Source organism: Musca autumnalis, unplaced genomic scaffold, assembly GCF_047663935.1.
Source record: "Musca autumnalis isolate F117 unplaced genomic scaffold, ASM4766393v1 scaffold_3, whole genome shotgun sequence".
NCBI lineage: Eukaryota > Metazoa > Arthropoda > Insecta > Diptera > Muscidae > Musca > Musca autumnalis.
Window position 1 is genome coordinate 46,420,149 of NW_027411866.1, and position 17,945 is coordinate 46,438,093.

Consider the following 17,945-nt stretch of genomic DNA (forward strand, 5'->3'; position numbering starts at 1 on the left):
AGTGGTCGATAGTGGCAAAATTTATATATTTTAATTAAAAATACAATGTAAATTGATATAAAACAAAAGAAAAATATATTTTGTGTTTGGAAACCTGTTTCGTTTTGTGGATATTAAAAAGAAGTATGAAAAAGACCCGGTCTATAAACCACGAGCTTCCCCAGCCGACCAACACCGATATAGTAAAACATATCGAGCTGCAATTATTGGGTTGGTTGGGCCATGTTAACAGGATGGATAAAGATGCCACCGGCATATGAATACGAGCCATTTGACGTTATGCGACTCGAGGGAACAAAACTCCAATGGAAAGATCACGATATCACAAGCATGGCATGCAAAGTGAGAGAAGCAAAGTAGGAGATCGGTAAAATAAGTATAAAAGAGACCATAACGTGGTAACTATTACAGGATAAGCTTTTTCTTTTGAAATAAAATAACAGAATTCAAATTTATACTAGATTTTCCAAACGATGAGCTTGGTTCAGAGATTGACACATAATTTATCGAATATTGGAAAAACGGAACCCCCAAGTTGAAAGAAGTATCTTGCAGCCATCGGAAGAGATAAATATGATATTGCAGATTAATATAATATATAATTTTGAAAATTACATACAAAATAAAGAAAAATAACATCTGGCGATACAAATCATCTGCGCATTGTATTCTTATTAATTCAACAAATTACATTATTGTATTGCGAATTTTATTTCTGATTGGCAAAAATCCGGATCCAAAGCATTGGTGCAAGAAGCCATGACGATGAACTGGTGCAAGAAGCCATGACGATGAACTGGTGCAAGAAGCCATGACAATGAACTGGTGCAAGAAGCCATGACGATGAACTGGTGCAAGAAGCCATGACAATGAACTGGTGCAAGAAGCCATGACAATGAACCGGTGCAAGATGCTATGACAATGAACTGGTGCAAGATGCCGTGACAATGAACTGGTGCAAAATGTCATGACAATGAACTGGTGCAAAATGCCGTGACAATGAACTGGTGCAAAATGTCATGACAATGAACTGGTGCAAAATGCCATGACAATGAACAGGTGAAATCAGGTGTCACTCCCTTGTAAATTTCATCGGTGATTCACCTAAATTTGCACCTATGACAAGTAACTTGCACCTATGATTCAACTCATCCCAGCAAAATGTTCGATGACAGATCATGAGTTGAATCATAGGTGCAAGTGACTTGTCATAGGTGCAAATTTAGGTGAATCACCGATGAAATTTACAAGGGAGTGACACCTGATTTCACCTGTTCATTGTCATGGCATTTTGCACCAGTTCATTGTCATGACATTTTGCACCAGTTCATTGTCACGGCATTTTGCACCAGTTCATTGTCACGGCATTTTGCACCAGTTCATTGTCATGGCATTTTGCACCAGTTCATTGTCACGGCATCTTGCACCAGTTCATTATCATAGCATCTTGCACCAGTTCATTGTCATAGCATCTTGCACCGGTTCATTGTCATGGCTTCTTGCACCAGTTCATTGTCATGGCTTCTTGCACCAGTTCATCGTCATGGCTTCTTGCACCAATGCTTTGGATCCGGAGTTTTGCCAATCAGAAATAAAATTCGCAATACAATTATGTAATTTGTTGAATTAATAAGAATACAATGCGCAGATGATTTGTATCGCCAGATGTTATTTTTCTTTATTTTGTATGTAATTTTCAAAATTATATATTATATTAATCTGCAAGTTCATATTTATCTCTTCCGATGGCTGCAAGATACTTCTTTCAACTTGGGGGTTCCGTTTTTCCATTATTCGATAAATTATGTGTCAATCTCTGAACCAAGCTCATCGTTTGGGAAATCTAGTATAAATTTGAATTCTGTTATTTTATTTCAAAAGAAAAAGCTTATCCTGTAATAGTTACCACGTTATGGTCTCTTTTATACTTATTTTACCGATCTCCTACTTTGCTTCTCTCACTTTGCATGCCATGCTTGTGATATCGTGATCTTTCCATTGGAGTTTTGTTCCCTCGGGTCGCATAACGTCAAATGGCACGTATTCATATGCCGGTGGCATCTTTATCCATCCTGTTAACATGGCCCAACCAACCCAATAATTGCAGCTCGATATGTTTTACTATATCGGTGTTGGTCGGCTGGGGAAGCTCGTGGTTTATAGACCGGGTCTTTTTCATACTTCTTTTTAATATCCACAAAACGAAACAGGTTTCCAAACACAAAATATATTTTTCTTTTGTTTTATATCAATTTACATTGTATTTTTAATTAAAATATATAAATTTTGCCACTATCGACCACTTTCATCTGACTTTTATTTTCATTTTAACAATTACTTTTGCAAGTACACAATTATTCGGGTATATGAGTATTTGATAATTTATTGTGCGGTTACTTATCAATTTATTTGAACTCATGATAATATTGTGACAAAGATCGGATCTTTCACGACTTCAATTGCACTCATGAAAATTCGATGAAAAAGATCGGATCTTTCATGACTTCGATTGCACTCATGAAAATTCGATGAATAAGATCGGACCTTTCACGACTTCAGTTGCACTCATGAAAATTCGATGAAAAAGATGGGATCTTTCACGACTCCTTTCGCACTCATGCAAAAGAACCAGTGAAATCATGATTTCACATGGAATCACTTCCATTTAATTTTTCTGGGATGATCTGTCATCGAACATTTTGCTGGGTAGAGATGATGTTTGTGTTTTTATTTACACACCTGTTTATTTTCATTTTGGTATGTTCCAGTACTGCAAAAATCTACTAATTTTTACTATTTTTTCCGATAACATAAAGGAAAAATTGTTATCGTAGTAAAAATAAGTAGATTCTTGCAGTTTCTGGAACCGACCAAAGTTGTTAGAACTGTCGCCGTGATGTTGTCTTACATTTCCTGCATATCAAACAACTAAAACTTCTAAACAATTGGTATTATATGAAGTCCCAACTATCGAGCTAAAAATAGAATCGGACTGCACACATTGCTATTTTAAAAGTTCCCTTGTCTGTTCTAAATCTGACATAGAATGGAATCAATCAAATCTCGCTTCTTGGAATTTGAAAAAAATCCGAAACGAAAAGGAACAAGAATCTGAAAATAAAGAAGAAACTACTTTTGGAAAGAAACAATTAAAATTAAATTAATTAAGCATAAATGGTATTTTCCATAAAAAGTCTCTCCTCCCCGTTCGTTACATTTTGTTCTTAGAAATCCCTAAAGCAAGCCGGGTTGTAGATCCCTACATATTTCCGTCACTAAACAAAAGAGTATAAATTACCAAAATGTTGTTATAAAATAACAAAATTATAAAATAAAAGTAATTTACGAAATAAAAATACTTAAAGGAGTGCATTTGGAGTCCATGTTGAAATCTGAACTGGTGATGGGAAGATAATTGAAAAAACCTTTTGTAAGATGAAAGAATATCAGTTGCGGAGAACGGAGGAAGTAATCTTTTGCGTTGCAGCGGTGGTGATTACATTGCAATTTTGGATGTAAACTTTTGAAAAACTAAACTGTAGTGCGATTCTGTAACTCCTTAACGACAGAATTAACGACGAATGTCGGTAGTTAACGATAATTTTCGGTAAGTGCTATTCTGTATACCAATTTTAACAATTTTTGTCGGTAAATTTTATCGTTAATTACCGACAATTATTGTTAAGTTAACAACCAAAAAAAAGTAGTTGTTAAGTCTTAACGACAGTACATTATTGCAATATTTTGCTGAATTCTTTTAACAACGGCGTTTTATATGAACATATGCTATGTCAATAAAGACGGTACACAAGGTAAATTCCGCCTTATTGAGAAAAATCTTCTTAAGGCATTTACATAAGGGTTAACTATGTAGGATAACAGGGGGAAGCTTCGTCACTGTTGTGCTTTCGCCGGCGCCGATTTTATTGAAGATGCATAAAGATCACCAAAGAGGAAGTGGTAGATCTTCGATTAACTCATAACTTTCCCTTGGAGGATCTACATGTAGCATCAATTAAATCGGCTCTGACGAATGCGCAACAGTGACGAAGCTGTCACATGCTACCCTTTCCTTATTATTAAAGAGGAACACCGTTAGCTAAATCTTCAAAAGAACTCAAGGCCTATACCAATGCCCTTAACACTATTTTTCTACGAGGCCAAAACGTGTATGGTGTTCCTACAACCTACTTTGTTCTGTGGTAATATTATAGATTTAAACTCAGCATCACTAATAATCAGAATGCTAAAAATGTCGTGTATGTTCGGATTTCCGAACTTTTTATACACTACGCTATGAGAAATTTCATTTGATGTGGGCGTGTATTGAATATGTGAATATATAAACTCAAATGACGGTAACGTGGATCCACGTACATCATTGTAGGGGTTTAAGTCATCTCAAATTTCGGAGCTATATATTCATATGGCAAAAATAACTCTTCGTTTTATTGCGGTGTTAAAAATTTATTTATCTGTACATTCATAAAAATACAAATAACTTCAAAGTGACCTTTTGACCAATGATTCTGTTTACACTGTCCTGCCCACTTCAAACTTATAATGCCTTGCCGAGCTAATACGTGGATGCGAATGACACGTTTATTCATATCCTGGAATAAAACCACGAAAATCTATGAGATTTATTTACCTCCTAGCAGTACATACATACATACACACTTGACGCTTTAGAAGTTGAAAGTGGACTTGTGTTACGCATTGTTGAAATACTTGCAGATACTTATGTTAGGCGCTTTTCTTCAAAAAGCGAACCTTTCTTCCTCCCTTACGCGTTTTTTGCCTGTATTTGCGGAGAAACAATATTTTTAATTCAAAAATACATTAATAAATATCAAAATATAATATTTGACAATTTGTCTTTCCATCGATATTCGTCGGTATGTGCTAACGATTTCTACAATCGTTAACATAAAGTTACAGAATAGCACATTCGTTAACTCAACCGAATATTTTTGTTAACTACCGATGTCGGTTCGTTATTAATAAAAGTTACAGAATCGCACTACTGATAAATTAATTGTTGCTATTTCATGAATTCGTTTGAATTAATAAAGAGTTTTGTTTTTCATGAAAACCATATTTCAATACAGTATTTCCATTTTCCAAACAAGACATGAAAATTTCATGCCAAGGGGTTGGTGAAAATGACGTACCAAAGCATTGGTTAAAATGACATGTCAAAGCATGGGTGAAAATGACTTGTCAAAGCATTGGTGAAAATGACATGTCAAATCATTGGTGGAAATGACATGCCAAAGCATTGGTGGAAATGACATGTCAACGCATTGGTTAAAATGACAGGCTTAGGATCTAGAAAAGAACGTCATCTTTTGGGGTCCACGCTCATATAAAATTCATCGATGAAGATGCTAAAAAGATGACATGCTAGATCACTTGCACCCATGATTGAATGTCATCTTTGGCATCGAACATTTTGCTGGGAATTAACCAAATATTAGTTTTTGTGACACCAATAGGAACGGATTAATATCCTTACGTCCCATTTTCTTATTCAAGGTAGGCAGCGGAACATTTGCATAACTTGCACACTCTACAATTCCCCTAGAATTTCATGCTGCATGCACTTAGCAGCCATAAATTCAAAACTTTTTCGCCTTAATACTTTTCAGCAACGCTTACCTCTTGGTGTTTATGATTTCCAACAGGAGGAGTCTTAAGTGTGTTATACTTTGTGTTATCCACATTACGTGTGGGGATTCATAATTGTTGAAACGTTGTTTTTGTTCCTTCATTGTTCCGGTTGATTTTCACATTGTTATTCACAAATGAGAATCTGCCATGAAACAAGAAGAAGGCGAAGAAGACGAAGCCATTAACATTTTGGTTATCTTTATACTTTCCCGCATTTTACTTAACAAACTTTCCGGATGTCTAAGGATAACATAATAATTATGGATACCAGGGTGGTACATTATCTCGGCATTTTCATGTTCATCCTACATAAGAAAACGATTTTTTCCAATAGCTAACATCCCCGGGTTTTACATATCTAAGGGAGTTTACTTTAACAACAGAACAGATGGAAAGTTTTCGTTGTTCCGTGGTGCAAACATATTTTATGAGTTGAAAATTGCACGCTGCATAAAATCACGAAATGTGCACATAGACGACACGACCACCATCACCGTTGTAAGGAGACACGCGAATTGTTTAATTACTTTTGTAAAATCCCTTTAAAGTATGCAATGGAAACACACAAAAAGTCCTTAGAATGCCAAGTGTGGAAAATCACATAAGAACTTAATTTTCAATGGCAGTCTGCTTTCTAAGTACAAATGGTTAATGTATTTCCGTAGAAAATGGAAGGAAACTGGCAAAAGAGGAAACGGAAATGCCAAATGCAAAGAACTTTTCCACGCCAGATAGGAGGAGTGGTTGAATATTTTTAGAAATTACATGTTCATGTCTGGGAATTCGTTACGAAAAGTTTAGAAACTTTAACTGTAAGAATTTTTATTTTTGTTATGGTTCATTTCACTAACGCTTTTTCTCTTTCTTTCCTCCTTTGTTTTGCAGGTGCGGGCTATGGAACAAAGGTTGAGTGAATGGCCTAAACCACCAACCACAGCCAACACCACAAATTCAACCAATCAACAACAAGGCCTTCAACAGCAACAAGCTCAACAACAGCAACCTCAAACTCCAGCCAATACATCACCAGTAACTGCCAGTCAACAACAACAATCCACAAGTCTTCCAGCCCATCCTGAAGCCGAAAAAGTCATAACTTCACTAGAAATTCAAGTAGAAGAACAACGTCAATTACGACTACAGGACGCCCGACAAATCGAAGCGAAAGCGGCAAAAATCAAAGAGTGGGTCAACAATAAACTGCGAGATCTCGAGGAACAAAATGAGCTATTGCGTGAGCAAAATCAAAAGTGCAATCAACAATTGGAACTGCTAAAAAATTACATAGCCAATCAATCGAATCGTCATAGTGTCATAGGACCCGTTCGAAATAGTTTAAGTTTAGATGTCCAAGAGTTTGCCGCCTCGAAGGAGAATCGTCGTCGCAGCGAAAGTTTAGATACCCAAGAGATTATAAATCGTCCCCTAACTGCCTCATATCCACATCACCAGCATCGTCGCAACCTTTCAATGGAGCCAACGGAGTTGGAACGTAATCTAGTGGCGGCCGTAGATGGCCTTACACTCGCCCCCTTAGCTAGCATATCAAAACAATCTTCCGCCGCCAGTGGTGGGGCTGTGAAAAATGGCCGTCCCGATAGTTCCGATACAGATACGGCCCATGATTATGCAGAAATTTATACACCATCATGTGAAAAAATGCCAGCATGGATGAAAAATAATCCCGCTTTAATGGCCAGCGGTGGTACAAGCACCACAACGACAACAAGTGAAATCGGTGGGGTGCCGAGGCCACCAACACCACCGTTGCATCGTTTTCCATCGTGGGAAGCGAAAATTTATCAAGTGGCCAACGATGGTTTGGCTGGTGCTAGTAGTACAGAGAATGGCAGCGGTGGCGTTGGTGCCACCAGCAGTCATTCACAGCCACCACCACCAGATATCCAAGAATCAGCCAGTGGTGTTAATAGTCATTCGAATACCTTAAATAATGTTGGGCATGGTCGCCATACACCTGCTTCGCTGAATGATGGCGGTGTCATAACACCGGGAACACCTCAAATGCCAACGAGACAACAGCAAACAGCCAGTGGTGGATTCTGTGATATATCGGTGCCCGTATATGCTACTGTTAAAGGGGTAAGTTTTGAAGAAATTTATAATGTTTTAAAGACTTTCACTTTGAAAAAAATTAGTACAAAATCATTTCGAAGCTTAAACCAATGACATTTTTGTCGCGTGCAGCATTAAAATATTGCTACGAATGTAAATGATAGTTTTAAGTTGATTCAGTTGAATTTCCGTTAATTTGAACATTAACGTACATTTTTATTGAACAGTTACTTTGTTTAAATATTTTTACAACAACAACTAAAAGTTCATTTAGACTACGCTGGATTTAGCAATTATCTGGCTTTATTTGACATATGTTGTATGAAAATGACAGCTTAAATCCACTGGATTTGCTAAATCCAGCATAGTCTAAATCAGGCATTACCCTGCGTTTACAAATGACAGGACAGTTGAGTTCATGTATTGATTGTCAAAAACCCAAAACTTGCCTGTGTGACGTAGGCGTCCAGGCAACTTCAAAAACAGTTGTAAAATTATGAATGAAAATCATCGATTCCTTTTCGTTTTCCGTTCACATATTTTGTTTTTATACATATTCTTTTGTTTTCAGCACATTTGAATTAGCATCTCACTTCTTTTTCACAAAAATGTCAAAAATTTGTCGACACGACTGTCTGTGAAAAAATGATGGACAGCTGGGAGACAAACGACAAATGCATGGTACAATAATTCATAGGTAGGCCAGGTATGAGAATCGCCAAAAAAGTACAACCCTGTCGCTATGGCTTAAAACGTCAAAATTGTTTTGATGAATGATAACGGATGAGTAAACAAAGAAGAAGAACGAACGAAATGTTGAAATGAAAACAAAACAGAGTTGAATTTTTTGATCAATAATAAATATCAACTCTGCATGTCAGCACGGTTTTGACAGATTAAGCCATAACAAAAAAAAAATTGTAATCAGCTGTTAGCTGTGGCCTACCTAAGAATTATTGTACCATGGACAAATGTATGTATGTGTTAGTAAATCAGAGTTGTATTTGAAGACAAACTGTCTGGTGTAAACGCCTAGTAATGAATAGAATTGTCTCAATCATTCTAGTTCTTACATTTCATGTTATTGATGTACATTTATTCACGTTTGTTTTGCTACAGTCATGCAATTATCGCTTAATTTGTTATTGTTTTTGTTGTACCCTTTCATGTTTGTTTCTGATACTTGTGACGTCAATGTCTATTGCATTGGTCGCCCTCTAGCCCGTTTGTGTGTGTGTACGTATGTGTGTTTGTTGCACGGTTGATCTCTAGATGTTGCCAGATGTTCTAGAGGAATCGGCAACGAGAAGCTATTGGGCTATAAATACAAGGGAATTTTTAGGTATTCAGTTTGAGACGTCAAAATGATCATACGATTACAGAAGTAAAGGAAAGCTGCGTGCTTAGTAATTAAAGTCGGTTGGAAATAAGAGTAATAAAGCATTATGGAACCGTAATCTAAAACGAACCTTGTTTTATTTGGTACAAATCCTATCGGGGAATAAAACAATGTCTACACGGAGATTAGTTAAACCTAATTCCGTAACAATATGTTTCTGAAAAATTAATACATTAATGACCCTAAAACTATGCAATATACCTGCCACAATATTCTCACTCATTTATTTTGCATCAGTCTTATTCTGAATGTAAACTCATCGTAAGTTTTGTCTCTCTTCCGTTTCAACTTAAAGGTGAGAGTGACAAAAATCACCGGGAATTTACGTTCAGAATATGGTTTTGCAGCTCAGAAATTCCCAAACATCAACATTATATAAATGCTTTAGTCCCCATACCATTTTTTAACTTTGCCAAGATTTTCTGGTCTCGCAAAAACTCGATTTTTTTGTTCAATGACTTAAAATCGTTGGCATTTTCTGATACTTTCTCGCTTCTGCTAATCCTTGTACTTGCCATACTAAAGAATATAAATTTTGTTACGGAATTGGGTTTAACTTAATTCCATATAGATGTTGTGTTGTTTTATTCTCCGACACGGTTTGTACCAAAAATACTCGGCTTCGTTTAGACTTCGATTCTACAATGTTTTATTAACGTTACATCACTTATTCGCACAAGACTTTACTAAGCACACAGCTTTACTCTACTTTCTCACTAACATCGCGGCAGACTTACAACTGGATCAGCTACCTGCTATTCTCCCGTATTTATGTCCGCTTTCTGATGCATAGACTGTTCTAGAATACTTAATCTAGGATGTTCTAGAATCGTCAGGCATAATGACAGTAGATTCACAAATATACATATACAAACAGACGGATGAATGTAAAAAATAAATGGGACAGAGGTAATAAAATCCGGAGTGTAGAATGGGTAAAAATGAATGACGTCACAATATAGGAGAAAAATTTTAGCTAAAACTGAATGATCAAAACAAATATGGGAGGGATTACAACAAAAACAATAACAAAATAAACAGTGGAAATTAATACTAAGCGATAATGAGTCTGTTCGATAGCTTAAAGTACTTGCACCTACTTCTCATTTCTCGTTTACTGAACAAGTTGCTATCGAACAGCATTTTGCAAAAGTTTGTACAAACTTTTGGGTTATCGAACATACCTAATTTCATGATTTTAGAAAATATTATATTTTAGAAAATATTATGGCGGCTCCATACTGTCATTTGTAGCTCTCTTCGTTTCCTTTACTGTCCTGTTGATCGGACAGATCAGACGAGGGCTTTCGGTGCAGTAACTTAAAATATTCAGAAATACTCTTTGAGAGGAGTTATTCTCAGTTTTTTTTAGAAACGAAAGGTTCTTCTGCGGCATCTTCATAGAATTTTGTTCTCACCACTTCAACATCGAGAGTTTTCCTTAGGTTCATATGGCTGGATACAACTGTTTTGCAGTTTAATTTAAACTTTCGGCCTTATTGTATGGTAAAGCTTCCCGGCAAACTTTTCGTGTCAGGCAGCCTTCTCTCAATCGTTTCTTTTCTTATTTGCTGAGTTCGACAGCAGATAAGACAGGATTATCGAGATAGACTATATTGAGAGGAACATGATACAATTTTCTCGAAGCATTAGAGACGAAAAGTTTCTTTTCGGCGACTTTAAAAACGGCAAACTCAAAAACAAACTTTAAATTTGGTGTAGACATTTATACGATGATTACGTGCATTATTTCGATTTATGTCAAATAAATCGTATTTATGTCAAAAATATCGTCGCCATAAATACCCAAAAAAAATTAAAATTCGTTTTTTGATTGAATTTAATACATGCTCTTACATGCATTTCAAGCTTCTACATTCAAAAATAACGATCCTATTGAAGAGAAGGCATTTCGGAAAATGAGATAACATTGCAGATTTTGGTGTAATGAAGGATCCTAAAACCAAGCGTTTCCGCGGTTTTGGTTTCATTACTTACTCACATTCGTATATGATTGGTAATACTCCGGTACACTTAACCGGATTAACCCAGTGGGTTTGGGTTTCAAATGTCAATTCCATATCGCAAACGTCAAATAAATCCTCATGAAGTGGGTTAACCCATTTTTGTTTAAAGAGAGGAGCAACTTTAGCTTTTTTTGTTATTTTCTAGCACAATATATATATATATATATATATATATATATATATATATATATATATATATATATATATATACCTTCTCATATTTAAACCGGCCAATTATGTGCGTTAAATATCCTAAGAATATCAAATACTCCTAAAAATATGCAACGTTTTATCTGTTGTGTATGATTCATCTTTATACCACATCAGCAAAAAACTTTTTTCACTTTATTAATTTGTTCCTCTAAAAATATGGCATGTCCCTGAAAATTATGCAAAATAACACCATGAAATTCATGAAAGTTTCCTTTGTGGAAATAATTTCGAGCCTCATTTAAAAAAATGTAAATTTTGTTGTGTTTGTATACATTCTGTTGACCCAAACAAATAATATTTTGTAAAAAGTATTTTTCTTTTGTCCACACCATTCCATTTGCCTTCAATTTTCCAATTTCTTCATTTTTCTTATGAAAAACTTTTTTATTCCTTTTTTTGTTGCTGACCCCTCGCCGTAGGCCCTTTTAACATTTTGTGTAATTCAAATGAATTATCCCATCGCATCATTTCCGGTATTGTTGAAATTATTGTTCAAATGCCAAAACGTGATGAAGTTTCTATTGAGTTAGTTGGTCATAAGTATGCTTAAGTTGTGTTAATAAACTTAACAATAAAGGCAAGTGGACTTTTTATTACATCCGCTGCCGCCTCCTATAGGTATGCTACATTTCAGAATTTTAATAAAGTTTAAAAGTCATTGTAACTTTTGAAAGTTTAAGATGATGGGTAATGTTAAGTGATGGGTGGTGAAAGTTTTATTATATTGGCCATAAAATTAAAAGATTTTTAAAGTTTAGGTGCTTCAGTTAACCTTATACGTGATATTAGGATAAAGCCTAAATGTATGCTGTGAAATAAAAGAGGGGCGAATGAAAAGCACGTATGTGTTTGAAAGGTTAAATAAATTATGATAACCTAGAGTTTTAACACCAAGAAAGGCAAAATATTTTACTACACAATCGGAATCTTGAATGGGATTTTAAATATCGTTATTAGAATAATGAGAACCCACAAACTCATACTTTTATTTAAAAATTTTTTCATTTCTTATTTACAGCGCGCTTCTCAAATACGTTCCATGCCATTTACTGGCGATTCATCGGATGATTCCAGTGATGGGGAAGATCATGCCGTAATGCTAACACACAATTCACATAATTCATCGAGTACCGACAATACGGAAACATCAACTTCCGGTAGTGCTTCCAGTCCATCGAAAAGTTGTAAAACTTCTTCATCGCTAAGCCCTGCAAAACGTAGTGGTTCTGAGAGTCCTAAAAATACTAAAGCTCGAGGTTTGTAGTATTAAAAACCCCCAACCCCAATTAATTGTATATCTCTTTCCAAAGTTTTCTAGAGTATAACTTCTATTTTTTTCCAAGTTATGAGTTATTTTTGTTTTTTTTTTTCTTTATAAAATAAAACTTGCCTGCGTAGTTAATGATTTGTTGGTAGTGTCCTCCCAGAATACACATGCAATTCCATAGTTTTGATATATATGTACCCTTCTATTCGCTTGTACATATATAGTCTGTGGATGCAATGGTAATAAAAATTTGAAAATTAAAGAAACGAAATCCTAAATGAAGTTTGTGAATTTCCCCATATCCCAAAAACACCCAAAAAATATTTATCCCCTATAGTGTGCTCTTAATTTTTTAGTAGCCCGTAAATATGTTTTAAAAACTATTTTTGTAAAATAGTTTAGTTTTTTTTTTAAATACCTCTACCTAATACATTACCCAGCTAAATTATTTTTGTTAATGATTTTTTTTCTCAAAAAATATTTTAAAACTTTCTCTTTTATATAAAACGTATTAAAAACAATTAAAATCATACTTGTTATAGCGCATTTATATAAAACAATTTTTTAATAAAATGCATAATTTATGTTTTGTCAGTTTCACTGAAATCAGCTGATCTGTAGCGGAATCCCAATACTCTTTGTTTGGTGACCCACAAAAATCTTTAAAATTAAGAAGCAAATGATGAGTAATAATTCTTCCACAAACATCCCAGACGGGACAAGGGAGACTTCTGTCAATGAGTACATCCTGATTCATATTAGCTCAATGATATGGGACCTAATGTTTGTCGCCGAGTCTGAACGACGTGTCTTAAGACACCGTTTGTAGAGAAGTTTTACATGGCTGAAATACTCAAGAAATGTCGCCAAACATTACTAAGGTGTATTTTGCCACCGTTGAAAATTTGATGTTGCGTGGCCGGGGAATCGAACCCACCACCTGGCGTGCAAGGCGGGTGTACATACCATTGCACCACGGTGGCACCCAAATGATGAGTAAAAAGTTTAAATAAAAGTTGACAGCACTGTTGCTGTCGACTACTTTTTATCGCAAACTTTCCGAAAAGTGTCGTTAATTACCGAAATTATAAACATTTTTATATTAAGTGCAAGGGAAACAAAGTTCGATTTTTTCCTTATTCTTTTATTAAAAAATCAAACGTTGATTTTGTTTTCGGCTTAATACCCCGTTTGCACTTTACCGGATTTAATAAGCTCACTGGATTTCAAATGTCAATTCCATAGCGCAAACGTCAAATAAATCCTCATAAAGAAGATGAATCCGGCAAAAAGCTTTAGAGCAAACGCCGTTTAACATTTATTTAGCCATGTAAATTTCTCCACGGGAGGTGTCTAAGTCACAAACCATCCGAAAAATAGATACCAGATCATTGAGTTAATATGAATCGGGATGAACTTACGTATCCCTTCTGGGATGTTTTTGGATACATTTGATTAAAAGGATTATATTCATCCATTCTCACACTCTGACTGTTCATATATCTGCTCTTTTACCAGTTTTGGTCAGTTTTTACCTTTTTAGAAGTAAAGGAAGATACCAATCGTCATTTCAAGTTTTAGCAATGTTAAGTCCTAGGCACATACGACCCGTTGTGAGTCGCATCACGCCTCGAAAACAACAACCACATGAAAAATGTTTAAGAGATGTCAAGTTTGTTCTTGAAGTTTTCAAGTGGTTGTTGTAACGCGGCTTTCAACGGACAGTATGTGCCAAGGCCTTTGGGGGCCAAATACATACAATCCGTTGAATGTCGTTTTACGCGTCAAAACAACAACCACATGAAAAATGTGTAAGTGATGCCAAGTTTGTTCTTGAAGTGTTCATGTGGTTGTTGTAACGAACCACTCAACGGACCGTATGTGCTGAGGCTTTTAGTTCATCTCATTCGACCTAAAATAGTTGTTTTGGCTAAATACGTACTTTGTTTGACGGATATTCAATGGCGGACTTAATTTTTGAAATCTTATGCTTGGTTTACATTTACGAAATCCACTCGATTTCAACTGTCAATTCCTTTGCGTATACGTCAAATGAAAACTCATCTGAAATCCATTGGATTTCATTTGACGTTTAAGCAATGGAATTGAGAGTTGAAATCGAGAGTATTTCGTAAATGTAAACCAAGCAAGAGCTGTCGGAGTATTGGCCTTAAGCGTAGTTAGTCGATTGCTTACAAATTTCAATACAGTAGGAGTGCAGACAAATTTATTCCTATTTATAAAGTTTTGCCACATTTTTAATATTTGTATTCCCCGAATTTTTGTGCTACGTCATCTCTTATTATATATCCCAATTGCTAGTTATCTTTTCATTTAAGTAAACTTTTTATGATTTTCAAATTCCTAAAATTTCCCCACGATCCTATCCAACAAACTTCTTACATATTATGAAAACTAAAATACCTTTTTAAAACAAATCTCAAAAAACTGGAATACTAAAACAAAACTTTTAAATTCTAACACTTTACACAAACTACATTTCCCGCTCAAATGCGACCTGACATAACCCCACCCTATCGATGCATGACTCTCTCTCTCTCTCATACTATTGCATTTTTTTTACAACTTCAAACTCCTCCCTCCAAACCTTGTTTCATATTGTGAAACTACGCCTTCACTTGGCACAACTGTCTTCAATGCATGACAAATCTCCCTCTCTATTGAAATCTCATTCAAAACTTCCCCTAACTTCCATATCATGAACTACAACTTCTAAAATCATAACAAAACCTATTCTGCACTGTAAATATATATAGTCAATCGTATTATTCATCATTACAAACATGCAGATGATCATCAACGTCATGACCAACAACAACAACAACATCATATTCGCAATCAAAGTCCTAGTCCCAAACTCCATCAACGTAAAAAACAAACCACACTCCAAAACACCATTACCAATAATCAACATCAACAAAATAATCATCATCACAATACCATGCCCCTACCCTATACACATCTCAACAGTCATAACCACAATTCCCATTTGAGTCCAAATAACACAAATGCTCTCATGCGCAAATCACCATCACAAACCAATCCGGCACAATATCAGAAAACATCGACGTCTGCCAACAATCATCATCTACGTATCCCTCATCAAATGCGTGGCACAGTAATTTCAGATATTTCATTTGAATCAGGCCTATCCGATGATTATGCTTTGCCGCCCGATGCTGTATCCGAGTCGACGTGCCCCATGGATGCTAGCATGCCCTCGCTGCTGATGAGGCAATCCTATGTAGATTCTCCTAGTAAGAAATTGGAGTCATTAGAAAAGGTAAAATGAAAAATTCCTCAATATCGCCCATAAAAACCTTTCTTAATCTATTATTTTCCCTTAGGCTGGTCACTTGGCCAAATTGGGTGGTAAGCTAAAAACCTGGCGCAAACGTTGGTTTGTTTTGAAAAATGGCACCTTGACCTATTGGAAGAGTCAACATGACATAAATCGCAAACCCCAAGGACAAATAATGCTCGATGAGGCATGTCGCATTAGTAAGGCGGAGGGTGCCTCAACATTTGAAATTGATACTGGTAAAAAAGTCTATTATCTCACTGCCGATTCCAATGCCACAATGGATGATTGGATAAGAGTATTGCAAAATGTTCAAAGACGGAATGCAACCAAACTACTGCTGAGTAGAGAAGATCAAAAGCCCACGCTACAGGGATGGGTAACCAAAGTTAAAAATGGTCATGCCAAGAAGTGTTGGTGTGTACTATTAGGCAAAATGTTTCTGTACTTTAAGGCGCCCAATGAAACAGTACGTATAAGCATAACCTAAAAATGGTATGAAGATATATTAAATGTGTTTGATTTCTTTCAGAATCCCTTGGGTCAAATAAATATGCGTGATGCCCGTGTAGAGGAAGTAGAACATGTCTCTGATTCTGATTCTGAGGAAAGAGAAGATCCCCAAAGTCAGGCCCATTTAACGGTGGCCATATATCCTGCCCATCAGGGTCCCACATATTTGATATTGCCCAACAAAGCCGAAAGAGATAATTGGTTATACAATCTAACTGTGGTTTCGGGTGGTGGACCAAGTGCTGGCACCCAATATGAACAATTGGTGCAAAAACTCATGGAAACTGATGGAGATCCTAGTAAGTTATAGAGATATCAAATCTCTTATACGTGTAATAATGTTTCCTCTTCTTATTCTTACAGACTGTGTTATTTGGCGCCATCCCATTTTGTTGCACACCAAAGACACAATTTCCGCACCCATGTGTACTCTGCACACCGAAAGCATGCATCAGGAAGCCATTAAACTATTTAAGGTATGTAATTTATATCCCTTCTTCTTCCGGCAATAAAAATTGAAAATTAAATCTTCTTTTTCCCACTCACACACAGAGCATTCAATTATTCATGTCCGTGGCCGTGAATCAACCTGGCATCGATTATCATGTCGTTTTGGCCCAAAATGCTTTACAACATTGCCTGGATATGCCCGAATTGCATTCGGAAATGTTTTGCATTTTAATCAAACAAACATCCCGGCACACGGGCCAAAAGCTTAGTGTTGGCGTCCAGGTAAACAAGAAACTGGGCAAGCAGACGCGCGTAAGTTTTTTAAGTTGCAAATTGCTTCTTGTTTCTTAGTTTTGTTTTTAGTTCAACGTTTAGTTTCGATTTAGTTTTAGATTGTCTTATGTTTTGTGTTGTGTTGTTTTAGTTTAGTTTTGTGTTTTATTAGAGAACAAACTACCAACCAATAACAATTACACCTCCACCCACTTCTCTATTAGAAAGTTTAGAGAACACTAACCTAACAAACAACCTAGCAAACATCACAACTAGTGAAAGCGAATCAAGCCAACTACGAATACACAAAGCACCAATGAAGAAATTCTGAGCAGACATTATTTGGATAATTTGATTATTTGGTTCAATCGATATTTAAATGGAACTTATTTTCTATACAACTTTAATCAGAGACTATAACCGTATTTGCACGAAATAGGTTTTAAATAGTAAATGTCATTGTATGTCAAACTGACGAAGACACTTTTTGGTGACAGGATAAACCCTATTTCCTTATTGGTCTAACTGCCGTATTTAATTCGAAATTTTGCACGTGTTCAGCGCCTGCGTTCACAAAACTCTGCAAGTTTTGCCATTTAAAAAGCGTTCCCATACACAATTTGTGTACAGGCGCCCACTCACCTATCAATCTGCCCGACAGCATTTGTGATAGTAGGTCTGTTCGATAACTCAAAAGTTTGTACAAAGTTTTACATAATGCTGTTCGATAACATA

General features: G+C 35.8%; 1 protein-coding gene across 17 annotated transcripts in view; it reads left to right on the top strand.

Moving 5' to 3' along the window:
- Positions 1-17,945, top strand: part of LOC141397778 (uncharacterized protein CG43867) — a 664,656-nt gene that overhangs the window by 627,948 nt on the left and 18,763 nt on the right. For 10 of the 17 annotated variants that reach the window (XM_073974478.1, XM_073974482.1, XM_073974479.1 and 7 more), the window contains 7 exons: positions 6,559-7,773; positions 12,404-12,641; positions 15,430-15,956; positions 16,021-16,443; positions 16,507-16,786; positions 16,851-16,963; positions 17,040-17,249. In XM_073974478.1, the coding sequence (XP_073830579.1) occupies positions 6,559-7,773; positions 12,404-12,641; positions 15,430-15,956; positions 16,021-16,443; positions 16,507-16,786; positions 16,851-16,963; positions 17,040-17,249 (3,006 nt within the window). The remainder of the gene's footprint in view (positions 1-6,558; positions 7,774-12,403; positions 12,642-15,429; positions 15,957-16,020; positions 16,444-16,506; positions 16,787-16,850; positions 16,964-17,039; positions 17,250-17,945) is intronic. The other 7 variants (XM_073974484.1, XM_073974486.1, XM_073974488.1 and 4 more) reach the window with 3 other exon arrangements.